General features: G+C 45.1%; 2 protein-coding genes and 1 long non-coding RNA gene across 3 annotated transcripts; 1 reads left to right on the forward strand and 2 right to left on the reverse strand.

Moving 5' to 3' along the window:
- Positions 1-36: 36 nt before the first annotated feature.
- Positions 37-3,159, reverse strand: LOC310755077 (leucine-rich repeat-containing protein 10B-like). The gene has a single exon (XM_083631758.1). It carries the CDS (start codon positions 2,194-2,196, stop codon positions 1,306-1,308), a length of 891 nt encoding a protein of 296 aa, XP_083487884.1. The 5' UTR covers positions 2,197-3,159; the 3' UTR covers positions 37-1,305.
- On the forward strand, positions 3,154-12,456 carry LOC310755082. The gene is made up of 3 exons (XR_014544146.1): positions 3,154-3,279; positions 8,628-8,816; positions 12,217-12,456. It is a non-coding gene; the product is annotated as an uncharacterized lncRNA (long non-coding RNA).
- LOC310755075 (stabilizer of axonemal microtubules 4-like) lies at positions 7,729-27,076 on the reverse strand. Its single transcript, XM_083631751.1, has 14 exons — positions 26,986-27,076; positions 23,185-23,334; positions 20,536-20,653; positions 19,668-19,821; positions 17,670-17,798; positions 15,314-15,377; positions 12,133-12,221; positions 10,961-11,020; positions 10,712-10,792; positions 9,965-10,081; positions 9,760-9,854; positions 8,904-9,068; positions 8,693-8,780; positions 7,729-7,879 (listed from the first exon to the last, which is right to left on the reverse strand). The coding sequence occupies exons 1-13, from the start codon at positions 27,059-27,061 to the stop codon at positions 8,693-8,695; spliced, it is 1,386 nt and encodes a 461-aa protein (XP_083487877.1). The 5' UTR covers positions 27,062-27,076; the 3' UTR covers positions 7,729-7,879.
- Between the last annotated feature and the right edge of the window lie 879 nt (positions 27,077-27,955).

Here is a 27,955-nt window from a genome sequence, read left to right on the forward strand (position 1 = left end):
AGAAGTGCAAGAAAGAGTGGAGTGCTGAAACAGGCAGAGGAAAAAGACGTTTATATACATATATATCTCAACATGAATGCCTGAGAACATTGCTTCCTTTCACCAGGTGTTATAATTTTGTTTACAATACTCTTTAAAAATAGCCCCTGATGCCGCCCAAGAGCTTTGGTCTCCTGCTTTTGGAGAAACCTCCCTGAGAATTTGTGCCCCCCTCCCCACATTCCTTCTTTCTTACTCCCTTCTTAGACATGCTTTTATTGCTTAGATTTAATACAAATCTAGCCCGACAGCCCCCACAAGAATGAACCTGCCACCTTCCGAAATGGGGGGCAAGTCCTGTGGCTGCCACCCATCCACCCAAGACCCACAAGAAGTCTGCAGTGGCCCAGGTCATACCAGTTTTGCTTCTGTGCCCTTTTAAGGGAATAAAAAGTCAGGAAAAGCAGCAGGGCAAGGCACAAGGCTCCTTTCCCACCATACAAAGACTGGAGGCAAAGCTCTTTCCTGGACCGGGAGCTCTCTGCACAAACAAAGCTTTCGCATGAGCTTCTTCTCAAACCTGACAGCTGAACGGAGCAGTCCAAAGGACGTTTCTCTCTCCAAGTCTAATTCCAGTAGTAGGATAAAAAATCCTGGGATGAAAGAAGATGTTACATTCACACACTCAACTCTGTAGCCCTCCAGGGCTCAGAGTTCAAGGTGGGTAAGAACAGGTAGGAAGGGGAGAGAACAAGATGGCTTTATCCTGACTTGTCGAGACTCATTGTAGCATACCAGACAACCAGAAAGGAATCGCCCAAAGATACACCAGACTCTCAGAGCAGCACAGGAAAGTCACTTCAAGTCTTCAGCTGGCAGAATTTTGCAGGAAGCCCAAGGAGGTGATTACTGCCCAGAGAGAGGCAGGTTGTACTTTTCCACCAGGATGTGACCATTGCCCATATCTTGAGCGAGGGTCAAAAGGACTAGCATTTCAAAGATTTGATGCAAGGAAATGATCCATCATGAGAATAATTTTTCCTATGGTGCTTACAAGTTACCCATAGTGCATTACAGCTATATGGGCTAGGGTCAAGCATGGCTCCACATAGAAAAAAGACAGCAAGCCTTCTGATGAGTTGCTGTCATGTGTTCTTTACAAGGGATCACCAAGGTCCCATCAACCTGCCTCAGAGATGGTGGCTCCTCCTGAGCCTAGTGCATGCCCAGCTCCTAATACCCTGTCAAGCAGTAGAGCCAAAAGCCTACCAACATCCATCAGATTTTTATTTTTACAGCAGCAGCCATATTTATTGTTGTAGCCTTTCATGTCTCCTCTGGAGAACATTCCTGGGCACAGTAACTTCCCTCTCCATCATCCAACATGGAGGAGTCATTTTTCATCTGGGCCTGCAGAACTTCAGACTCATTCTCCTCCTGCTCTTCTTCTTCTTCCTGCTCCCGAAGGGCCTGGAGACGTTCCTCCCTAGCCTCCAGAAACTCCTGAGCCCCTTCGCCCACTACCAGCACTGTGTCAGCCACATTGGGTGGTGCTTCCACTGGATTGTGGTCGTAGGAGAAGAGCCGAAGCCTCCGCAGGTGGCTCAGGTCAGGGAATTCAGTCAGCTTGTTGCGGTCAAGGTCGAGGATGTGAAGCTGCGTCATGCGGAGCAAAGACTTGGGGAACTCCTCAAAGCGGTTCCCATACAGCCAGAGCCCACGAAGTCCCCTCATGCGTGGCAGGCCGTTGGGCAGTGTTTTGAGCCGGTTGTCTCCCATCTGCAGGGACTGCAGCCAAGGCATCTGAAGCAAAACCCGAGGGAAGTGGTACAAGTAGTTGCTCTCGATCCACAGGCAACGGAGAGTGGTAAGCTGGCAGAATTCTGCGGGAAGCCCAAAGAGGCGGTTGCTGCCCAGATAGAGGCGGGTCAGGTTGGGCAGGCGACACAGGGCCTCGGGCACTTCCTCCAGCTTGTTGAAGTCCAGGGCCAGGATACGCAGCTCCTGCAGCCCTTCGATCTCCTCAGGCAGCTCCGTTATCCCCGTGCCACTGATGTACAGCTTCTGCAGGGTGCCCAGGGCACAGACTGGCAAGGGCAGTTTCTTCAAGTGGCGCCCCGAGAGCTCCAGCATCTGATCCCCGCCGCTCAGCTGCTCTTCGGCAGCTGAGGGCAGCCGCTCCTCCCTCCCCGAGGACCCGCCACTGCCCATCCTCATAGCCAAGGCAGGCTGCTGCCAGCAGGACTAAGGCCACCACCTCTGCCCGGTGGGCTCCAAGGAGACATGGCAACCACCGAGGTCCCTGCCCACCACCAGGCTGGCCTGCCGGGGTTAGGACCAGGGCTCGCTGGATGATGGTTCCCCCTGCCAGGGCTGGAACTGATGCTGCCGCCACCTCCTGCTGCTCCTCGTCCCTCAGAACACCTTCCCTGCCCTCGGAGCTGGGCCTCCTCCGGAGTCTGGTGGCGGCCCCCTGTGCTCCTGGGACCTCGAGGGCGGGAGAGGAGCTTCTTGGCGCGTGGGGCGGACGAAACTCCCGCTCCAGAGCTGCTTGCTTGCCGCCTGCTTCTCCTCGAGGGCAGCCGGGACCGAGCAGCCGCTCCAGCCCTCAGCAGGGACCCCGCTCGCGTGGCCCCGTCGCGCGTCCGTCCAGACAGGCGCTGACCTCGGCCCTCCCGGCTTCTCGCTCCGGGGCTCCCTGCTAGGTCTGAGCTCGGCTCCCACACACACGAGCCCGGCGCCTAGCGACTCGTCGCCATGGAAACCCCCACGCGGGATCGCCCGCCTATAGCAGAGCTCGACGCTTCGGACGGGGCGGGACTACGCTCTTGTTCGCCGCCGCCGCCCCCCCTTCCCGCGACACAGAACACACAGCCTGCGAAGAGTGGAGGAGTTTTACTGGGCTGTGAGGGCTGAGGGGCGGGAAGGGGGGCGCGAGAAGCCACGCCTCGTGGCCCAGGCCCTCGTGGCTCCTTTAACGGCTGCCGGGGTGGCAGGCCCCGCCCCTCGCTCGCTCGCCCGCAGCAGCGGCAGCCTCGTCCCGGCTACACGCCCCCTTCGGCTCCCTCCTCTCCACGCCCTACAAGCCCCACTCGGCTCCGCCATAGGCAGCGCCTCCTCACACGTGGCTCCCGCCCCTTTAAACTGCTGCGCTAACAGGTGGCAATTCAACAGGTGCAGGTTGGTCGCTGCTTCGACTCCCGCCCCGCCTCCACCCGCGACTAGGAGATGCAGGGACGTGGAGAAGATTTGCCCCCCCCCCCTCGGCCGAGGTCCATTTCTGCGTGTGGCACCTGGAAGGTACAGAAGCCCAGAAGGAGAGTCCCGGGTGAGAGAGGACGAGGCATGGGCGTAGCCAGGATTTATTAGGGGGAGCAGGCTTTATGTTAGTGCGGGGAGCAGAGTTATCTGCGATGCAATTGGTATTTTTATTATCAGCTGCAGCTGCGCCCCCCTGGCTACGCCCATGTGACGAGGGGCTGCAAAAGGGCGTGAGTGGGAAGCAGCAGCAGCAGCAGCAACAACAACCACCACCAGCACAGTGAGGACGACGATCGATTTCCCCTCAGCACCCAAAGTCCACACTGCAAAGCGAAAAGGCTTCCCAGGAATCTTGCTGCCACAGATTCCCTAGAGAGAAGGCGCACACGAGTGTTACTACTGCAGGGTAGCATCTGCTGGTTGGAAACTAACAGCACCCAGTCACATGGGAGCAAGCCCCATTGTGTCCACTGAGGCTTACTTTTGAGTAAGCAGACTTATCAGACTTACTCTTTTTTAAAGACCTTGATCCTTGTAACAACTGAAAGATTGCTCTCCACATTTTACAGCTGAGAAACTGAGGGGCCATTGTCACAGCTGCTTGCTGGATGGTATCCACGGCCTGCAGTGATTTGCAGCTGTGGTGCCATGTGCCGAAGTTGTGGTGCAAAAGCCACAAGAGTAGATGCAGAACTCCGCATGAGCTGGTTTTTAAGGCACTGCTGGCAAAAGTAGCTTTTTGAGTACTTCAACAATCTATAAAAAGCAAATCCACACAGACTTCTTGTGCACATTTGGCACTGATTGTCATATTACGTCAGTTCGTGGCATCTGCTGCTGGAAGTCAGTGCAACAAATACAGTATCAGGTTAGGAGGCAAACCATTAAAAGGTGCAACAGTTGTATGAAGACTCTGGCCTCTGGTTTTATAAAATCATTGTTTAGTATAGAAAACACTAGATTTCATTCACTTAACACACAGAAGTAAGTCTGTGAACCAAGAGCTAAACATTTACATTCAGGCAGCTGAAGACTGGCTATTTAAGTTAGGGGAACTTGCTTCAGGAATCTTGGTGACTTCAAATTTCTAAGCTGCCACATATAACTGATTATCGTGTGAAAAGAATCCCTATGCATGACTGTTCAAATTAATAATATAGATTTGCTCCCTTACATGCCACTGTTTTCTAATCTGGTGCATAGACTAGCAAAGCACCCTAAATCTACACCCTAAATCAGCCTTCTGCCCTTGAAGTAAACTTTAAGATACAGAAACCCTCATATTAAAGAGGATGTTTAAACATGAGTTATAGGAGTAAATATGTGGCCATAGCCACATTGTGTAGAAAAGAATTCCTGCACCTGCCTAAAATGCATAAATTACAAATCCCGTCCATAAAATAGAGGCTAACATTTATGATAAATGCACATTCAGAGGATGAGAAAAATAAGGCTCTTTCAAATCCTGGTCTAGCTCCCATAAAAATGAGCAGTTGTTTTTCCATTAACTTTATTTGCAGGCACATCAGAACCTCAGAGTTCTATACACAGAGTTTGCTTAGCACACAGTCAGATCAGTACTTCCTTATTCCCCATGAACTATATTAATGTATCCCCATTGGTAGGCTTGTTATTTTAGTACCAACTCCCCCTCAGTCATATATCTATATCTCCATCGTCATGAGTGACACTCGCTCTGAATTATTCTCACTCCAGATGGTTGTAAAGGTGATGGGGATTCTTTTTCCAGAGCTATATGTAGACTTCTCTGCCTTCTGCAGACATAGTTACCGGCTGATGTTGCAGATCTGATCCATATATTCATACCCATTTTAAACTTCCCTCTAGAGTCTATGGCTAAGTGGTAGAGCATCTGTTTTGCATGGCAAGGATCCCAGGTTAAATTGCCAGCATCTCCAGATGAGGCTGGGAGATACTTCTACCTGCAACCATGGAATGCTGCCACCAGTCCGTGTAGACACTATTGAGCTAGATGGACCAAGTGAAAGGCAGCTTCTATATTTCCTATGTATAGCTAACCATGAAGCAGTAGCCTATTTTTCAGGAAACTGCCACCATTGTCATCCAGTACACCACATACAGTGGAATGGGGAACCCTTTTGGCCCAGTGTGTCCAGATCTGTACCTCTGCCCCTCCCCCTTGCGCGCACACACGCACACATAGCAGCAGCAGCACATGTTATATAGGCTTCTACAAATGTGGAAGGCACTCTTCCCCACCCACAAGTGTGTAGAACAAAACACAATTTGGGACAAGAACCCCCTACTCAAAGTTGAAGACAAGAAACAGCATGGGCTGCCTATCTTCAGAAAATGCAACTAATCCATCTGGGGAAATATAAACACAGATATTCAGTGGGAGGGAGAGAGCAGAGAGGGAGGCTCAGGCAGCACATTAGATATGTAAGAGAACAGCCTAGAAGAGAGTGCAGTTCTGCAGGGTGTATGCAAAGATGAAGATGTCAGGGTTGTGAAAGAGGGAGGAGATGATCCTCGCATACAGGACTCTTCTAGTCATGTGCTGGCTGACAAGTGAGAGGATGACGTTGAAAGCAAAACAAAACCCAAGCCCAGAAAGATCAAATAGCAGAAGGACATGGTTTTTAAAGGCGAGCTTCTAATGGAGTTAGCCCCACATAGCTTCACTAGGCAAGGAAAGAGGTGGCATCAGATAACAATCTAAAAATTTCAAAGAAGTTAAACTATGGATGGCTGGGAGAAAGTTTTGGAGCAAAAAGTTAAAAGTAAGGAAACATTTTATTGGCACTCAGAGGCATCAGGCTAATGAAAACCTTTGCTTGCAATATTACAGTCACACCATGAGGCCACAGAGAGAACCCGATAGTACCCTTAATGAACTAAGGATTTAAATTAAATTGCTTTTTTACTGCTTTCTTTTCCCATCCCAAAAGCTGTCCTAAAAGCTATAATCATGCTAGCTGTTTAACTCTATATACACACATGCAAAAACCAGCCATTATTCCTTTTGCCCCATTTTTGAATCATCTTGGCTTGCATTAAACTCTTTCATTATCAAGCAACAAATGCATTCCATGCACCAATTAAGTTCAAGGAGAGTTCTACCTAGGTCCTAGGACAACAACATGCTGAGGTGTATATGTGGCAGAACCATCTCAGTTTCCTCCTAGTTTGAAGAAGAGATCAGACATGCTGTCACATTCCAAGGCACAATGAGAAACTGATCTGATGCCAGATATCATTACGCTGAGCTTAAAGCTGCAACGTGTGTGGTACATTTGAGAGAAGTATTTCTTTTCAGTGTTGGAGCAGCCTGTGCCACCAGCTCATGAAACATTGACTAGGAGTGAAAACTCATCCACAGAGAGAAATGTGAGAAATGGAAAAAGGAAAGCAGTACACTGTGACTCCTATTAATACTGGGCAGAAAACTGAGAACCAGAGCAGAAATGGTGTGCATTGCACCTGAAGGAAAAGAGAAATCAAGGTGTCAGTTCCATGCTGAAAAGGGGAAGGGAGACTGCGTTCATGTAACAGTGAGGGGGGGGAGGGTACAGAGTGTGTGTGTTGTCTTTACTATTCCTGGCCACAGGAGAAATGTGCTTTTCATATGGGCCACACAATTAAAGGATACAGGGAATTCCAGCTCTGCATGCACCTCCCACTACTTCACACCATACAATGCTCCCCAACTGTGTGAATGTTTATTGCACAATGCATGAAAGAAGCTGTACCTACTAGCTATGTAGGTGGGTGAATTTGTGTTTCACAGTACAAGGACATATGGGAACCCATACTATATGGTGTTACTGTATATCACACCCTGCAGGGGACAAAAGATCCTACTGTTTCAGTGTTCTGTGTGTGTGTTTCTAACTCTATACCACGATCAGAAAGATAAAATATATTTGCTGCCACAAGGCAAATGTTAACTAGCATACTGAGAACAACATGCTAGTGGTACTGGTATGGGGACATTGTACCAGATACAGCATGAAATGAGTCTGATTGCAGTCTCAGCAGAGTGACACACAACCTTTATTATACTACAGTTGTTGGGAACTGAAGAAATCCATTGTACACATAGCAGGGTTGTTGGAAGAGTACAACAGAAAGATGTCCTAGATGTATATGAAGGAGATATTTGTGCTTTTGCAACACAAGACATTGTGTTTCAAGGTCACAGCATTCACCCACCCATTGTATTAGTGGAATATTTATACCATATACTAATCCTAGGAAAGACAAGTGTTGAGAAGTTTAGAAGTTGAAGAATAAATGTAGTTCCTGGTTCAGAGCATGCATCTGTTTTGGTCTGCCTTACATCTGGCACCTGCACATGAGGCCTCACTGTGATCATTCCACCCCAACCCTTCTGTTTCTTCAATCTTCACCAGACTCTTCATGAAAGTTATATCCATCTCTGCTTCCAGGGGTCTTTCTATATCCATTTAGATGCTGTGCCAGTTCCATTAAACATACCAGCAATATATTGTTTGAATTTATTTAAAACTATACAACCTTTAACAGTAAAATATGAATGATGTGACAGTGCTATCACTGTTGCTCCTTTCTTAGCATGCGGGATATTGTTCTGAGGCCCAAAGATGTCAGTGTGGGGTCCAGTTTGGAACAGAGGCTGTAAAGAGGCAGAAAGACTAAAATCAATCACTAACCTTAGTCTAAGCTTTAATGTTAGACTAACGTGTGTGTGTGTAAACGGCATAGAGGTTTTAGATACAATCAAGCAATATACCAGTTTTGTTGAATAAATAGCCTTAACAGGAAGGAAGGTTAATGTTGAAAGGCAGAGAGAATGGAAGTGAAAAATGTCCGCATTTGTCTTCCCCAGCAAAATAACCCATGGGAAATTTCCAGGACATTTCTGTGTATGGAAAAGTGCAGTTGGTTCTATGAAATTTTACTTTTCAGAGGAGAAAAAAAGCACTGGAGTTGTCTGTATGTATTCCTGGAATTCATCCATAAAACCGTAGGTGTTTCCAGTCTGTCACTATTTTCAGGTGGGATCCAATCATATACCAGAAAATTCAGATTGCATGCATATAGTTGATTGGGAGGTCTTGCACAAGAAACCTGCTTCCCCAAAAGATCAGACATTTTACAATAAGAAAAGTGATGAGGGAAAATGTTCTGGAAACTGGGATAACAGTTGCTTGGATGCAATGTCATCTAACCTCTCCATGAACACCAGAGTGAAAGCTCATTAAATAACTAATGTTTACTAATCTCCCTGCAAACAAATCAGAATGAGTGCCCAATAAAAAGGCCGTCTGGTTTGATTAAACCTGAGAAGCTCTAGACTCCAGTTTCCAAACAGTGGCCAAATTAAAAGAGCATAACACACAATATTGCCCTTTTGACTGCAGGTACCTCTCAGGTGCTTGATACTGCCAGCCTACTGTCCAATGATGCAATGGGTTATGTCACTTACTTAGTTGGGCACAGTCGTCTGATGGAGAGCAGCAAAGCGGCGGTCATGGGGAGAATCACGATAGAATGGATCAACTGTTGTAATTGTCCTGAAATGTAGGAGGAGAAAGAATTACAAAAGAAAGGTCAGTTGGGGAAAACAGGGGATTGAAAGAGGAATCATACAGTAAAGGAAGGTCAGAGAAGAAGAGCTACAACAAATCCAAGATTACCTGCCAACATGAGGATGGATTGTCCTCAAGGTCTCTGTGGCATTGGGGTCAGTGCCTAAGTCAGTGGCATGGTTGTTAGTAGCAAAACCACCAGGCTGCTGTGGCTGGATCCCTCCTCGTGTCCAGCCTTCCCTATCCACTCCCTTTGGAATGTTTTCATAAAACCTGATTGAGAGAAAGGATGAATTATTCCACGTGTAGTCGAACTCACCTGCTGCCTCCATTCTCCCTCAAACAAAATCAGGTGTGTGCATATATCCTGCAAACAATGCACTTCTACAAGTATCTGTTTCAGTACACGCCATCCACACAAACAGGCCCAACAGCTGCACAAACCTTTGCTGTTCCAGTACTCCCACAATGCACTCTCTAAAGCCACTGCATGAAAAATACCTGAAGGATAAAGGACCTGCAAGACTTTTATGCAGATAGGACAGGCGTCAGCAAACTTACCGTGCCTCGGGCCAGTGTCTCCAGCGCTGATCACGCGGCAAGCGGGGGAGCGCGTGCACACATGCTATTTCCAACGCACTTCCAGGTTGGAGGAGCACCGGAAATAGCTTGTGTGCATGTGCATGGGCCTCCTCCAACCTGGATGTGCTCTGGAAATAACGCGCATGCGCACAAGTTATTTCTGGTGCTCCAACCCGGAAGTGGGCAGCCACGCAGCACAGCGCCGGTAAGAGTGGGCAGCAGGGGTCACCGCAGGCCGGATAAACGAGTCCCTCAGGCCTTATCCGGCCCGCGGGTCTTAGTTTAGGGACCCCTGAGATAGGAAAATGGTACCTTAACAACAAGACATAGCCTGGGAATGTTACTTCTCCCAACACAGGTGGCCAACCAGTGTCAAACTTACTTGGAGTTATAGCTAGTCAGGAATCTGTTGGGCAGATCTGGATCATGTGCAGGTGTCACATATTTAAGGTTATTGAGGCTGAATCCTGATGGTTCCTGCATAGAGAGGTCCATGAAAAGAGTAAGGGTCTAGTACCATAGGAGCAGAGCAAAGTGCCCAACAGATTATGAAGACGTAAGGCCTTAAGACTGTAGTTCAGGCATACCTTGTGACCCACTTGTTCCCGACCTAGAAGATTGTTCTGTGTCTGAGGTTGATGCTGAAGCCCTTGGAACTGAGAGTGGCTCAGGGGACCTGGTGCCTCTACATCTGGTGGAACCGTCTGTGGAGATTGAAGGTCATGAGTGAAGGAACCATTGTGGGCAGTGGAGGCTGGTCCATTAAGGCCCCACCAACCTTGCCTGCCTCCTCACCATCAGTCCATGGGGAGGCAATGACTGTCAGCTTCTTCCTCCTTTGTCTCAGCTTGCCTGTCATTGGCTCTTGACTACCGCCTACTGTTGGCCTCCTGGCCTTCCTCCCCACCAATCCCAACATGCCCCAGCCACCACAGGTTGTAGGAGTTACTGAAGAAAGGGAGGCAACAAGGAAGACTGGGATCAAAATGAGGAAGGTTCTGTGAGTAAGATAGCCCACGGATGGTAGTAAGAGGAACAAGCAGAGACTTCTTGGAGAGGCATCTGTTTGTGGACTCTGGCAGTGGAAGACAAATCCCAGAGAAAGCAAGAAAAGGGCCTGAAGAACAAAGGCAGGTAGAAAAATAGGCCACGGCAGACAAAGATATATGAAAATGTAGATAAAAGGAAATAAGAGGTGCTGGCAGGGAAAGAGTGGCAGAGACTTCTAGAGAGAGCAGTGAAGGGAGATTGTGTAAGTAGGGAAAGCAGTTGGCAGAGGGAATGTACTAAAGGAAGCAGGACAGGTCTTCTGGTGATAAGGGAGTGTCACTTACTGGGGTACGGCCAAGATTCTGCCGACTGAATCCAGATCCCCTCTCAGAACCCTTTGACAGGACTGGTAGGAACTCATCACCCTGTCGGGAGGGGGACATATTAACGGTGAGTACATCACATGCAAACAGCCAACAAAAGAAAATACAGGAAGGGGAAAATGGCACTTTTGCCTGCCGGCAAAGCACATCCCTTCAACTGTTTTTACAGGTCTCCACCACTAACAACCCTATTACAAATGGTCTCCTTACATGTGGAAAGGAAGATGGCAGATAATCTGTCTTGGTAATGCTGACTCCTGGAGCGCTACTCTGCAAAGCAGAAGACAAGTACTGAGACTCAGAGAGAGGAAAGTAGACAAAAGGAAGCACCGGTTCCATTACAGCTTCTACTTGGGAGCAGGCAAGCCTGTCTTAGGAGCAACTAGTTCAGCCTTCCAAGATACTGTGCTGGTTGGGACTGGCAGGAGTTTTTATCCAAAGCACCTGGAAGGCACCAGGTTGGGAAGGGTTGAACTAGTGGTATTTTGTCCTTAATTGCATGGAATCATATTCCTGCTATAGTGAAACTGCAAGGACCTATGGGCTGCACTTGAACATTCGTGGCTAAATGTACAGAGAAACTAGATTTGCTTTTGCCTTTAACCTCTCTTAAAAGCAAAGTACCCACAGACCAAAACTCAGGTACAGGGAAAGTGGAACCTGTAACAAAATATTGCAGGGTAGAATGCTCTTGTTCTCGGTTCTTACTAGCCAATAATCCCCTTCTCCAGGACACTTCGTTCCATTCCTCCCACCCTCAACAGCAAGCATTCAATGCCCACTGAGCACGCTCAGTCTTCTTGGTGCTTTTAGGTTTCTGGAAAACCTGGAAGTTCTTACAAGCCTGCTAGCACCTCTTTTGGGTATGTGCTTGGTGCCTTTTTGGCTACATAATAATAGGCACTATCACATCATATGAATATATGAAGAGCCCTGCTGGATCAGGTCAACAGCCCATCTAGTAGGACATTCACGTTCTCACAGTGGCCAGCCAGCTGCCTGTGGGGAGCTCACAAGAAGGACATGAGTGCAATAGCACTCTTCCCACCAGTGAGTTCTAGCAACAGCCATTCAGAGGCATACTGCCCCCAACAGCGGAGGTAGAACAAAGCCATTGTGGTTAGTAGCCACTTATAGACCCATCCTCTGTGAATTTGCCTAGCCTTTTAAAGCCATCCACGTTTGTGCCCATCGCTACTTCTCGTGGGGGCAAATTCCTTAGTAAGTGAGGAGCTCAAGGGTCAGGAGAGATCGATCCACTGTTCAAACTAACAAGCAACTTGACTAGAATAGGAGCACCATATTCCACTGGGCCCTGCAGGTTAATGCTTAATGTGACCCACGGCGAGAACAGCAGCATATACAGAGTTTACTGGAGAAACCTGAGATTTGTCCATAATGGGGTTTGCCAGGCAGCCTTCAGTAAAACCAGTCTCTTCTTTGGCTCCAATTGTTTTCTTCTGCAGGAAATCTGTATTGGGGGAGAAGAGAGATGAAGTGATAACATGAGGAAAAGGAGCACACTGAAGAAAGAAGGCAGAAGACTTCTGTAAATAGCAGTGGCGACATAACAGTACAAAAATTAGACAGCAAGCTGTTGGCTGAGGAAGGCAGAGGGCATGGGTAAGATAAGTGGTGAAAAGGCGAGAGCTGTATTTTACCCGATATTTAGCTCGAAGCATAAAAAGGTGTGTCAAACTAATAATTCCACAGTTTAAACTGCAGAAACATATTTAGCAATTCCATCTCTCCAGAGAAGAACTCACATCTCCTTTCCCTGCATTATATTGCACTTTCTGACTGTGCTACCAGCCAGACTGCTGCACCACATACATTCCCTCTCCTGTTCTTGTAGCGTCTGTTTTTCCTTGCCCATGTGGCCACAACTATTCCTTTCCCATGCATACAGCTTATGCATCACATCCATGCAATAAAATTTGTTGCATAAAAGGTGAGGGGAATCCCAGATACTGGAAGCAAGTGGAGGGCGGGTGTCGGTCATTCACAGGTTCTACATGCCAATACTGTAATCACTGGGCTAATGGAGGTGACTAAGTGTTGTTTGTGGCTGAAGGGGCAATTTCCCTTTGTGTAATTTTGTGTTTTACCCATGTCAAAAGGGCTGTGTGCTGGTGCTGGCTGTGATAGAAGATCTGATCCTATCTGAGGGAGCCCTACAGAATGTGGCTGAAGATGTGGCTGTGAATTACTTCCAGCCCACTACGCAGAGAGCCTTGCACATTATGTGTGGCAAAGCGGGTAGACTGGGTTCAGTGATGTTCCTGCTGTCACTGTATGTTGACTGCAGTTTTCTAAAGTCCAAGCATTAGAAATAAATGCTAATGTAGCAATTTTGGCAGTCACTCACCCCAGCAACACTGTTGATGGACTACGCTGAAATGGCAAAGATGACGGTGAAGATCAGACACCAAGATGATAAAATAATTATCATGCATGAAAGGCAAGCTGCATGTAGACTGATGCCTTTCATGCATGGGTACTGTGGGAACATCAGTGGTGAATTTCATAGTGATTGGTGGGCAGTTGCAGCATTGGTGTGGGAGTGGAAGCCCTGCTGAATCAACCCAAAGGCCCATCTAGTCCAGCATCTGTTCCTCACAGCAGCCAACCTCTGGAAAGCTCACAAACAGGACAGGAGGGAAAGAGCTTCCTCCTGCTGTTCCCTAGTGGCTGGCATCCAGAGACACACTTCCTTTGCTCCTGGAGGTAATATATAGCCTTCATGAATATAGTAACCACTGAGAGCCTTATCATCTGTTGAGAGTTTTATCCTCCGTAGTTTATAATGACTCAATATATAATCTCACAATACTCAGAAGAAAGTCCTTTTGAATTCAGTGGGGCTTACACCTGGGTTAGTGGGGTTACAATTTCAGCTGTACACTTTTCTCTAAAATGCACATACCTATATTATGAAGTAATCTAATGTAGCAAGTGATGATGACCACTATAGAAAATATGGTGATGCCTATATTTTGTCCAATATCAGAGGCAGTATGGCGCTGAATACCACTTACTGGGGATCACAAATGGGAGAGGGCTACTCATGATAGTTCAGCCAGTTGGATAGGTTTGTGGGTTCAAGCCCCATGTTGGGCAAAAGATTCCTGCATTGCAGGGGTTGGACTACATGATCCTCAGGGTCCCTTCCAACTCTGCAGTTCTGTGATTCTATGTTCTGGCTGTGAGCTTCCCATTGGCATCTAGTAGGCTGTGCTAGAATGGAAAGGGCTTTGGTCAGATTCAGCACAGCTGTTACAAAAATGAAAATCTGCAACAGACTAGAAAGGAGGCCTCTGAACTGCAAAATTCCAAAGCAAAAATCTGAAGTGTACAGAAACATTCTTTCAGAGAGCTGCATCGATTTTTCACTGCCACCTTCAATGTGAATTTATTTTCAGACATGAGAGTGATTTGTGCATTTATATCTTGCACATGAAATGTGACAAGCTGTCCCAAGAATTCCAAGTTAGACTTCCATTATAAAATCTCTAACCTCCACCCCCCAAGTTGCAGAAGATGACTTAAATGTCAGCGTCCCCACAGGAACATTTTTAGGGGGGAAAGGCAAAAAACAAAAACCCCAATTTACATTTTAATCTAAAAATTTCTGAAGACTGTGGTGGCAATATTGATATGTGCAGCCGTTTTAAAAAAAAGAATTCAGCTGGGAGTTATTTGTGATTTGGATCTAGTCCAGACTACTGCTTTAACTTCCTAAATATGGATTTAAAAGAATTTTAAATTCAAAGAACACGGAGGTGAGAATGACATATTGCAGCATTACATAAATACAGAATAAGAAAACTGGACAAGCATATATCTCAGGATGCTACCTTTGTGAAAGTGGTACTATATTATATATGGTCTATTTTTAATAGTAAAGTAACAATTTAATGCAGATCTAAGAACACTTAATTTTCTAGTAGATGGTGACCAGCTTCTTTGAATCAAACTGAATCTGTTTCTCGTGTTCCCTTTTTGTTTAAAGACTGCCTATCTCCTGAAAACCATACTGTGCCTGGATACAAAATGAAACATCTAGACTGAACAAACACAAGTGGCTTCTTAACAGAACCATGGACTTCAAGTATCCTTAGAGCAAGGATGGAGAACCTGTGGCCCTCCAGTTGTCAGACTCCAGCTCCCATCAGTCCCAGACAGAATAGCCAAAAGTCAGACTGATGTGAATTGTAGTCTGATGGCATCTGGAGGGCCCCAGGTAAGTGTATTGTTTACTTAGATGAGACATGTGTGCTTAGTCTTGGGCATACCTCACCAGTCATTACATCCCTGAAAAATGTCACATAAGAAACACAAGAAGCATTTATCACTTTGATGTGCTGTCTAGCTGCCTAAATACCCCCTTCTAAACCAATGGTGGGGAACCTTTGGCCCTCCAAATGTTGTTGAATGACAACTCCCATCATCCCTGACCACGATATTGATTGTTATGAATAAGCAGACAGCTCCCTTTCTTATGAGTGGAGTATCAATATTGTGCACGAGGATGAAACTCTGTCAGCTATGAAGAACAATTACCTGGTTGTCCTGGAATGTTGAAGCGGTACTTTGAGTTGTACTCTGTGGACATGTAGTGAGGTCCCTGCAAATATGCAAACAGCAGTGGAGAGTAAGACCAAATGCTCCAGATGGAGTCTCCTACTTGCCCTGCCAGTAGGGTTTCCAATGCACTGTTCCACATCCATCCTACTTCTCTGTTTAAGGGCAGACCAATTATTCCTGGGGTAACAGTTCTCAGCTTTCCAAAGTTATCTTGCTCTCTCTCATGACTTGATCATTTATCCTTTACTGATCCTTATGCCTGGAACTCCCACCTCTCTCACTTCCTGCACACCCTTCCTCAAAGCCCATGTTTTCTGGGAAGCATTTGGCACAACCCCCTGCTGCCCATACACTACTGTAACTAAGACTAAGTAGGCACAATTGGAATAATCTCATATTCCCATGTTTTCCTGTATCGCCATTTCCCTCCACATGGTCTATTCTGCCCCCATATGTCAATTTCTACATTTTAAGCAGTGATGTAGGGAAACTGGGGGTACAAAACTTACAGCCTCTTTCAGCCAATGAAGTACCAGGGTAATGGACACAATCCTTCTTGCTTTACTACCATTTGTGGCAGATTAGCATTGGAGAAGTCAGAGGATAAGGAAAATAATCAAGGAGAGACTTTTCTTTGGTGGGGTTCCTATGCTGCCCTAGCAGTGTGAATAGCAAATGGTGTGTGTTTTTGTTGTTGTTGTTGTTTTGCATTTCTAATTAAAAGCTAAAGATTGCATTTACAAGTTGAACAGGGCTAGTGCCCCACCCATCCTGCCACTGCCACTGCGACAGCAGCAGTGACAAGATCTTGTGCAATCTCACAAAAATCAACTTCATGCAGTCTGCAGTATCTCGCAAGAGTGCCACAAGATCTCATCGGAGCCCACCACCATCTCTGATGCTTTGTGGGCACCACTGTACAACCTAAGTAAGAGAGGCTTTGACAGGGGAGGTTTCAGTGACAGGGTGGCATCTTCCTGTTTCCCTTCAGGCAGCAAAACACCCCTAAATTCAACCTATGCATCCAGCATAAGAATTGCTGAGTTCAATGGAGCTTACTCCAGGTAACTGTGTGTCGGATTGAAGTCATGCTATATGGCTGATCAGGGATGTGAACCCAGGTTTCACCAGCCAAATTCTAACATGTTAACCGATATGCCAGGTATCTTCAACCTTTTCAGTACCCAGGACCCCCTTTTAATCCAAACTTGCATTTGGGGATCCATTTCTTAAATCTCTAACATATGTTTGCGTGGTAGTAGTGCTCCTGTTATGACCCACTTTTGATCAGGCCGTGCCCCATGAATGGGTCCCGACCCACCAGGTAAAGGACCAGTGTGCTATACCATCCCTTGTCAATTCACTATTCTAGGACTGCATTTTATTCTGTCACACTTTCCCCCCTCTCCCATACATACCACCTTAGGATGACATCATGCTTGTTCATAGCTCAATGATTGAAATGTTGAGTGATGACTTGTAGGTGTGAAACAACCTTCACAGATCAAAGAATGCAGACTGGAGCTTTCCTATTAGCTCACATCACCACAGACAATACTTTTCTATGGAGGCAATTCACACCTTCTGGTGCAAGTCATCAGGCAAGGAGACAGGCATATGTGAATCAAGCTTTAGATCAGGAGTGAAAATGAGGACTATGGGGATAAAATCGGATCACTTTCTATATGGAAAGGTACTTGGTTTTGCAGTAACCCAGGAAAGTCAAGCTTTTCCTGCCAATACTTTCACTGTATGCTAAAATATTGGTTTTCAACAGGTTTGCTGTGAGCAGCAGTGCAACCACAATTTTAAAAATATTTTCCCCCATTGCGGATTATGAGGACACGAGCAGGGAAAGTCATGCATAAAATGGAAACTCCCCTTTTATTTTACTGCATCTGGTGGTGGATATAAGAGGCAAATCTAGGACCCTGGATTCAACACTGGCCAACCAGATGCCTATGAGAAGCCCAACACCAGGACCAGAGTGCAACAGCACTCTCTCTATTTGTGATTCCCAGCAAATGGTATTGAGAGGCATACTGTCTCTGATAACTGAGGTAGTACATAGCCATCAGGACTGGTAGCAGCCATTGACAGCCTTATCCTCCATGGCTTTTTCTAATCTCCTTTTGAGGCTGTCCAAATTGGCAGTCGTCACTACATCTTATACAGTAGGAGCAAGTTCAATAGCTTACGCACTGTGTGAAGAAGCCAGACCTTCTGGCCCTGAGTTCTAATGAAAACTCCCCTTTATACCTCTTCTGTGATCAGGTACTGCCTAAGCTACAGTCAAATGAGGAAGGGCCCATTGAACTAGCAGCTGACTCACATGTCTGGCATGTTCCACATCGACAGAACCTCTTCCATACAACTTGTGCAGGTCAGGGGTATGTTTAGGCTCCAACCCTGATATAGCTTGGGCTCCCTGGTCTGCTGTGTCAAAATGGACTTTCTTGACCTGCAAAATGAAGCCCAGCTTGCAATTTGGAAAGTTAAGTATGAATACCACAAATACCAGAACTGAAGTGATACTGTTCAGGGCTATTGTTGAGAAAGGAGGGGAAAGAACAGTCAAAAGAGAGCAGGAAAATGCATATATAATATCTTGTATCTGTCCCCTTCTCAGAAGTGGTAGGGAGTCATCTTCTTCATGGCTGAGCCCTTGATCACAGCTCTAATTAAAACATTAGGAAGCCAGTGAGGTCAATCAGTGAAGCTACAAGGCTTCATGCTCCCATATCTCATTCATTTCTTCTTTTTCCTATACACTCCAAACAAAATAATTAGAATTTCAGCTTATGTCTTTCCAACAGAATAAAGGTTTTAATCTTTCCTGTGGCAGTGAATGCAGTGAACATGATTACAGTGGGGGGGGCGGGTTGTTCTGAAAGCCTACAATATAGAAGGCAAATCAAAAGAGAGACACTTTGCTTTTAGTATTCACACAACTGTAAAGCAATTCTGAAATTATAGAGGAACCAGGTTTGGCAGATACTAGGGCTCAGTCCTACTACACACTTCCCAAGTCTCAATCCCCCACACAGCTAAACTGTTCTCAACACAGTGTCTGGGTTTAAAAGGAAGTGATCCTTGTTCAAACGCCTCTTTTCTACCACAACATGTTTCACTTGGTATATAATCCAGGTCACAATCATATTGGCATGCACACACATACACCAGCAGCAGCTCTCCTTAGCTCCATCCTGCACTTAATTAGAACAATTCATTAATGAGTCCCAGTCCTTTAGGTGCAGAACTGCCAACTGGACATTATTTTACTGATATGTCTAGTAAAAGCATATTCTGGTAGGTAAACAGTATATAGGCTTCTGAAAACCCCACTAATCTGTCTCAACAAAACCCTAGGCTATCGAGCTTCACCCGTGATCACTAGTCTATGTAGCAAGCCTCATATGTGACTCAGGAATGTCCACTCTGACTCTCAAAGGCTATGAATGGATCACTAATACTAATGTACATTATGCACTCCTGCCCCATAACCATCCATATTCCAAACCTTAACTTACTTATGTGGTGCCTTTATCTATAAACGTATCACATCACAGCACAACTTTATGGGCATTTACTCAGAAGCAAGTTCTACTGTGTTTAATGAGGCTAGTAAGCATATTTAAACTGAACAGAGTGTGACTTAATTCTGAACACGAGCATTTATGAGATTGCACTGCACCTACTAACTTCTTTCTGGCTCCTTGTACCATCAAAATGTGACTCCTCTTCACATCTTGTATTTCTGAAGCTCTGTTCGTTTTGGATCCTCATATACACTTGCCAGATCACATCAGTTTATGCATCCTGGCTTTTGTGTTTTGCCCTGCATCACAGTAGATTCTCTTAGACCTTGTGGATATATAGAGAGAAGCCTGGGAATGGAATGACTCCTAAATGCTCAGAATTTAGTCTTGCAAAACATCCTCCTTCCACACATGCACTGCCACAGTTTTGTGTTGATACATCGGATTGAAATTCACAACGCAGGTGATTCATGTATGCATTATCAGTTATGGTAACTATCAGGCACATGGCCCCGTTAAGGAAAAAAGCTATGACCCAGGATGCAGGCTCTTGGAGAGCTGACTCCGAAGGATGGAGAAGCTGCTCGAATCAAGGCCTTGCCACTTGCTAGATGGATGTCGGACTGTGAGCTGCCTCATTGCTGAAGTTCCAAGCTCCAGTCTTCCTGAACTGAAGAAACAGCCCAAGCCATTATTAATGGCACTAGGTGATAGTTTTGGCACATTACAAGCATGTTCAATAACACAACAATCCACCTCACAGCGGCAAATCCTAGGTTTGGGATACTTACCTCTTTAGTGGTGGGGAAAGAAAGAGGTTTTTCTCGAACATACCCACTCCCTGGCTGGTACACACTCCAGGGAAGAGGATATTTCCCATCTGGGAGCTCAAGAGGCTGGAAGTGCTTGGTTGTTGTCGATTCATAATTGTCCTGAAGGAGCTTCCTGGTTTCGGAGAAAGAATAAGCATGAGAGACATAATAATAATAATAATAATAATAATAATAATAATAATAATAATAATATATTATTTATAGCCCGCCCATCTGGCTGGGTTTCCCCAGCCACTCTGGGCAGCTTCCAAAAGAATATTAAAATACAATAGTCTATTAAACATTAAAAGCTTTACTAAATACACAGCATCTGAACTTAAGAGACACAGTGGATTTTAATCAGGTTATGTTTAGGCATGTTAGAATTGTGCTCTAAAGACAGCCATGCTTTCTATCTCCTAAAGTGATGCGTTAGTCCAGGCAACCCAAAAGATCACTGTCTTTGGCCCTTCCAGTCATCTATACTGCATTCATTATGGATACCATGGTGAAGTGCCAAATGCAATTGCCTTGCCATAGTCTTTGTTATTGTGCGTTGAGGGAGTACAAGTAAAGCAAATGCAAGCATGTCACTAACTCAGAGGTGGCATGAGCATTATGAGGATGTGATTATGTTTCACTGCTTTCCCCAATCTGGTACCCCCAAAATGCTCTGGGCTACAGCTCCCACCTGCCAGAACCAGCACAGCCAATCATCAAGGGTGGTAAGAGCTGGAGCCCAAAATGTCTGGAGGGCAGCGGGTTGGGTGGAATGCAAACCACAAGACAGTTTCCCTGTTCTGAACCATCCCAGTTAATTTCCACAAAGTATACGACCAATACCTACCCCACAGTTGGATTATCTATTTTGTCTAGGCTTGGCTTGTAGTGGACAACGGGACGGTAATTGGTTTTATATCCTGCTCCAGAGTGGATGCTAGTCCGAGGACGAAACCCTGCTTGACCTGGCAAAGGAAAGGGAGACAATGGCAGATATGTATTGCCTATTTATATCTTCACTTATTTACTGCATTTATAAAGCACTGTTTTCCCACTGCACACTCAATACAGTTTACAATATAAAATAATAACTATCTAATTGTCGATTTAGGTAGGTAGCCGTGTTGGTCTGATGCAGTCGGGGGGAAATAAATAAATTGTCCAGTAGCACCTTATAGACCAACTAAGTTTGTTCTGGTATAAGCTTTTGTGTGCATGCACCAGAACAAACTTAGTTGGTCTATAAGGTGCTATTGGACAATTTTTTATTTATTTATTTTTATTTATCTAATTGTCAATGACACAGAAGGAAAGAGAGATGTGGAAGGAAAAGGAAAACCAAGCAAATTTGAGTATACTAACTCTTGCATGATTGGAGCGAGGTGTTACATAATGTTCAGGTGGGATGATCACTACAGCAGAGGAGTGGAGGAGCTACATGGCAGTTGACCCCAACCTAATCAAGAGAGATGCCGTGGGGCAGCTGCAAATAGCGGCTGTTCCAGGAGGACAGGAGCCAAATGGTAGTTTGTCTCAGCTAGGCTGATAAAGGGGTCCTCACCTTTCCCCCTAATGCACCCGGTATGATGGCTCCAGATGGAAGCTACTCTGGTAGGAAAAAAGGCAAAAGGGAATTGGTGCCAGCCAAGCTAACGGAGGGGGCCTCACTATCATTTCTCTCTCTACAAAAGCCACTGCAAGAATCAATTCTGGAGGATGGAAGCTTCATGCTGGTTAGAAGGTGGGAAGGGGTAGGGTTTCTCCAAGAACATTCTTGTAATCTTTGGTGCTTTGGCCTATGATAATATCTAAGCTTCAAGCTGGGGCTGGGGAACTGGTGGCTCTCCAGACATTGTTGGACTACAGCTCCCATGATCCCTGGATATTGGCCATGCAAACTGGAGCTGATAGGAGCCCAACAACATCTGGAGGGCACAGGTACCTCAGCCCTGGCTGTAGTAAGGGGTTCTGACATGAAATGTGTCTAACTCGAGGCATCCCTGTTACATGTGTGCCCAGCGCATGCATATCTACAGTGTTGTCAAATTGGGGCACGATGCTGATTTAGTAGGAAGCAGCAGCAATAGTGGAACATGGATGGGCCTGACTCAAATGATGCTTGTTGTTTCAACAGGGACATGTTTCACTGTTTCCAACTGTGTTAAAGTAGGAGATTACAGCACTGCAGACACTGCCTATAACAGAATGTAAGCAGCTTGGGAAGCAGGCAGGGGCAAAGCACTTTGAGATAAAGAACACAACCTCTGCATAGATATGCCTGGGAGAAAAGTTATATCTCAGGTGAATTTCACTCCAAACAATTCTTGAGATACATGGGAGGTAGCAGCATGAGCAAACTGCCTAGAAAACTCCATTGAGCTCAGCGGCTCCCTGAGCAAACATGTTTAGAACTGAGTTGTTTGTTCTGGGTACATTCAGATGCAACACTCTAAAAGGCTTCTTGCTTCACACAACCTTCCAATGCTTGCAGCAAACTTTTCATCCAAACATGGTTTGTGCTTGCTTGAAAAACCAGGATCAGACAAGCCTTGGGTTTCAGTTCAGCGCACATTGTAGTTTGCTACTTAATTTCTTTTTTTGAAATCATTTTTATTTGATTTTACGAATGCAAATTAATTACAATGCCAAATACATATCCATAAAGAGATATTTCTCTGAATCTCGCAACTTCCCCCCATGGGTCCTAATGTCAAAAATCCCAACTGCATATTATTTCATAGTCTTATGTTTTATATCTATCCATATTGTCCATAATATTTGTTACATTACAAGTGGGGTTAAAACCCTGCCAATGTTTTCATCTGCTTACAGTGGTCTCCTAAATAAATTACGGGTATTAACTTTTCACATTCTTTCTTGGATTTCTTGTCTTCTTGGTCTCTGAGTTTCCCGATCAGTTTTGCCATTTCAGCTGAGTCTCACAGCTTAGTTTGCCAGTCCTCTCTGGTAGGAACTCTTTCTTCTTTCCATCTCTGGGCTAGTAGCATCCGTGCTGCTGTTGTCACATACATGAAAAGTCTTTTCTGTTCCTTTGGAATGTCGGTACCTCATAAAAAGGCTTCTGGTTTTTTAACAAAAGTTTTCAATTTATTTTGCATGGGTTCCCAACAATCAAGGATCAAACGTTACTAAATGTTGCACATGATGGGAGCTTGAATCTCATCATTTTATTGTTATTCATGTTTTTATACTGTATTTTATGCTGCTTTTATAATTATTTTAAAGTGTTTTAAATTTGTTGTTAACCGCCCTGAGCCCAGTTTTGAACCAGGAAGGGTGGGATATAAATAAATTATTATTATTATTATTATTATTATTATTATTATTGCTATTATTATTGCAACAACAAGCCAGGGATTGGGATTGTGCCTGAACAGCCTACCATCCTTTTGGGTAGTTAACACTTTCCTTGTTTGATATGACCAAACTAGCCACAGATAAGATAAACCCCTTCCCTTATGGAAGACGTCCTTACCATAAGCTGTGCCATAGCTGGTACAGTAGAATTTCATGGGGTCCATACACCCACCAGAGCTAGTTTTTACATAGGGAGAAACAATCCCCAGGGGGAGACGACCCATCTTCTCTGAAGATACAGAGGTAGATTTACTGATGAAAGGTTTCCCTGGAGGAATAGAAATGGAAGATGACTGACCACTAATCATTCTGGATAGCAGGAATGCTGCTCAGCCTCTGGACAAAGAAATCAGTCTGACTTGAATCAACTGTTCATCTGCATTGTGTGCATGTCTCCTTAGAAACAGTGAGGTCACACACACAGCATTGTGATGTCACAGACTCAGGATTTTTAAAGGGGGCTAATGATACAAACCAGGCCATTCTTGGTCTTAATACATCAGGGTCAGGTCTTAAACGCTCCTTATTGGTTGCAGGTGCACTGTGGCTCAAGTGAAGCAATAGAACTAACTCCTTCCACAAAAATGGAGATACAGTACCAGAATATACCATTTTACCTGAAGATTGTAAAAGTATTCAACCTTGCTATTCTGTTCCAGTTGGCAAGTAAGACACCCTCAGGGAAATCCCTGTTGAAATGGAGGGGAACCACACAAGAGTAGGGTGGCACTTTTCCTTTTTATAGCGGCTTCTAGAGAAAAGCTTCCAGAAGGATTTGAAACACTGAAGATCAGGTAAAATGTTCAGGGATCTCCCGGTACTGGGTGGGTGGGTGTGAGTGTCCTTCCTTCTATGAATCAGGAACCAGTTCATATGATAGTCCCCACCCCATGCTGTAGCACATGGATTCTGCACACTCCACACAAAGCACTAGCTAATCTGTACCCCTCCCACAATTTCTGCCTGTGCTTTTTCTAGAACTCTTCTATTGCATCTTTCTTGCTGTTCTTCTGCTGTCAATATAGGAGTGCTTGTGGTGATTGTAGCACTGCACTATTATCAACATGTTTTCAATCTATCCACCTCACATTTACAATAACCTCTGAGTGGGAAATTGTTATGCTCCATATTCGTTTCCAAACCTCCATTTTGTGTCCATTGGTGAGCAGCTGTGATGTACCACTTTTTCTTATTTTTCTTCATAAATTCAACTGCTTTGTTGTGAAATACCACAGAGAACTTTCCATTTTAATTTTCTCCACCCTCCCAACACACCTGAAGTGCTATACATGTCTTGACAAAATATATGGCACCTGTTAATAGGTCAGTTGAGAGACCGTCTTACTCCTTATATACACAGCAGATTAGTGTGTTCTGCAGGTGTCTCCCTCAAGTTCCAAAGATCTTAGAATCCCAATTAACAGTAGCTTTCAGTGCTGTTGCCCCTGTTCTGCAGAACAGCATTTCTGTCAAGATATGGCAGAGGCCACTTTTTGCACATTCCAGAAACAATTGAAAATATGTTTGTTTTGTTGGGTAAATTTCTCACAGACAATTTAACCAAGCTTTCCCAGCTGGCTGAAGAGGCCTCTCTCTGCCTTAGATTTAAAAGCAATATGAATGAATACCTATATCTAGGGGGTTTTTTTGCATTGGTAGTTTTAAAAGCAGTTTTTAGCTGTTTTTATTATATCCTGCATTGCAAGGGGTTGGACTCAAAAGACCCTTGGGGTTCCTTCCAACTCTATGGAAATCCAAGACACATTTACAGCTCATTATTTCCCCCCAAGGAATCCTGGGAACTGTAGTTCTTTATGGGTGAATTGCAGCTCCGTGAAACGGAAACTACAGTTCCCAGGATTCTTTAAGGGAAGCCATGTGTGTGGCATGTGCTTTAAATACATGGTGTGCATCTACCCTAAATCATTTTGACACACACACGTAGGTGATTCGTAAGCAAGTAAATAAATAACCTCCTGGCATGTGGTAAAGCATGGCTGCCACTTGGGTGGGGGAAGGAGGCTCCAACCATCTTCTGCATCTGGCAGCCATGACCAGCAGCTCCACTACTTGGCCAGTCCTATAGCATCTCACCCACGTGGCGAGGCTCTCCTCTTTGGAGCAAGGCAGGGAGAAGGTGGAGACAACAACAAAATGTTGCAGATGACTCCTCCTGCTTTGAGGTATAGCATACACAGTTTTATTTTGCTTTTGCATGGGTTGTACGTTTTGTGTATTGTCTTGATGGGGGGGATGGGATAGAAAATTATGGTACTTATTGCCATTCACTGCCCCTTTTGTCAGGAACACTGACGCTAAGATTTTTACCTTCTTAATAAACTATGTGTCTAGGACACATGCCTTTTTACCATAAGAACTGCAAAATTATTAACAGTGGTTACAGACCATTCTGCCCATCTGTCTAGTCTGGCTGCTGGCTCCCCTGTTCCCTCCTGGGCATGGGAAGCCAGGAAACAGGACAGGTGTGCGATAGACCCCTCCTGCCACCATTCCCCAGCCACTCGTATTCAGAACCATCCTACCTCTGATCCTGAAGACAGGGTGTAGCCATCATGACTAAATGCCAATGACAGCCTTATCCTCCAGGAATTTATTTAATTCCCTTTTAAAAAAACATGAAATTGACCAGCTATCACTTTGTCTTTTGGTAGTGAATTCCATAGTTTAACCATACGCAGTATGAAAAATACTCCACTTTCAGAATTAAGAGTCCCCAAATGCTAGGACCATTCCTTGTAAAGCTTGTATTGGCTGCCCCTTACCCCAGCCTTTTCCCGCTCTTCTGTATCTTTTTTTGGGCAAGGCAACCAGAACTGCACACTGTATTCTAAAGTGTGGACACACCACATATTTGTATGAAGATGTTTCCTTTCGTAACAATGCAAACACAGAATTAATATTTTCACGCAGCTATTTCAACATTTGCACTGAGCATTTCCTGGTTGGTCAACATCAGCTCAGACGCCATCAGCATATAGGATCTTTTTGCCCCAACGTGCATCACTTTACACATGGGTGGTCATTGTTGTGCTTGGAGTGTTGGACTAGGACCTCGGAGACGAGGCTTGAAAACCCTGCTCAGCCATTAAGCTGACTGGAAGCCACAGCCTCAGAGTCTAACCTACCACACAGGGTCACTGTGGATAAAATGGGGAGGAATTGATCCATGTACACTATCCTGAGCTCCTTAAGTGGAAATATGGGATATAAATGGAATAAATAAATGAATTGCATTTGCCATTTTAATGCCTATTCAGCCAGTTCCACTGGGAATCCAATTCTGTTTCTATTGACCTGAATAATTTGATGGTCTCAGAAAATATCCATCATTGTAGGAAACATTGCTGTACACACCAGACATGTGCATACACATATCTGGGAACCCAGCAAGAGAAATGAAATGCATACATATGTCCTTACATAGGGTTGTGCACAGAGTGTAGGAGAAAGACCTAAATCAGGTATTAAACCACATGACCACATCCTAACAGATTCTCCAAAAACAGCAATTAGCCATTGCCCCTTATCTTGTCGTTTTTCTAAAAATTAATATTTCCAATCTTCCGAGCACAGAAAAGGGGGCGGGGGAAGGACTATTTAACTTAGGTACAGAAGCACAGTTCAGGGTCAGACCACATGTTTTGTGTCCGAAAGATCTAAAGTTCAGTCTCTGGTAGCTCCAACCAAAAAGGTCTTAAGCTTGCAGAGTTGGGGGAATCCTTGGCTAGTCACTTCCAGTCAAAGTACTGAGCCAGTGCAGTGCAAGGGAGACCAAAGGACACTGCAGAGAAGTTTGTGAGACAACATGCTTCTTCCTCACGCAAAGCTAAATCCACCATGGACAGCAGCCTGCAGCCACCAACCCCATTTCTCCTCGCGAGGATGACATTGTACTTACCTGTCCCAACCAACGAGGCACTGCTTGCTGGCTGATGGTAGCAAGCAGAACTAGATGTCCAAAAGGAACGAACCATTCATTTATTTAAGGAACTGAAGTTGGGAACTTGACGAATGCAGAAAGCTGAAGTCTAGCAGCATGTAACCTAGCAACCAGCACCTAGCAACTAGCTCGACAACATTGCTCTCCTTCCAATGGCCTTATAGTTCAGAGGGTATTGGGAGCGACTGCAGGGGCCCTGGGCACCCATGCCCAATACGTACATGAAATGGTTCTGATTATTTGGATTCCTAAATATAGCCCTCGAGGAGTTGAGGTCTGTGTGTTTCCTGAGCCATTGTCCCATTGTATTCAAGTTGAGCTACTAGATAGGAGCTGGAGAGGTATGCAGCAGTTGAACAAGGTAGAGTCACCAGAATCAGTGCTGCCACCGCCCCCAGGTCCGTAAAACATAGAACAGTACCAAGTGGGCAGAAAGGAACACGTGTAAGGCTGTGTTCCTACTAAATGTCTGCAGTCACAGCTGTGCAGTGTAATTCAAGTGTAACTTTAGATGTCCGGCACACAACTCTTGAGAATTTAAGCTTTCGCCACCATTATCCCACCTCCCAATGTTCTGCATTTGTATCTGCAAAATAATATTGAAATGTTATTGTAAAGTCTTAGCAATATGAGTTGCGGGTTTCAGATAGCTCAGTTTTGGTGCTGTATGATTCTGTTGCTTACCTAGGACTAAAATAAGTGTATTTGTGTTATATTTTACTCATGTCATTGAATGTGGCATTACTTGACACAGAATCTCTGCAATCTGAACTCTGACACGGAAGAGAAATCTCTGAGCATACAAAATTAAAAATATGTAAGTTACACATCACTTTTGATCAAGCCTGCATGTGAATATTTAGTATTGAGGAAACATCATCAGTATGCTTATAATGACACCATGTGGTAGTTTAAAGGTAATGCCATA

Source organism: Podarcis filfolensis (assembly GCF_964270895.1).
Source record: "Podarcis filfolensis genome assembly, contig: HAP1_SCAFFOLD_127, whole genome shotgun sequence".
Taxonomy (NCBI): domain Eukaryota; kingdom Metazoa; phylum Chordata; class Lepidosauria; order Squamata; family Lacertidae; genus Podarcis; species Podarcis filfolensis.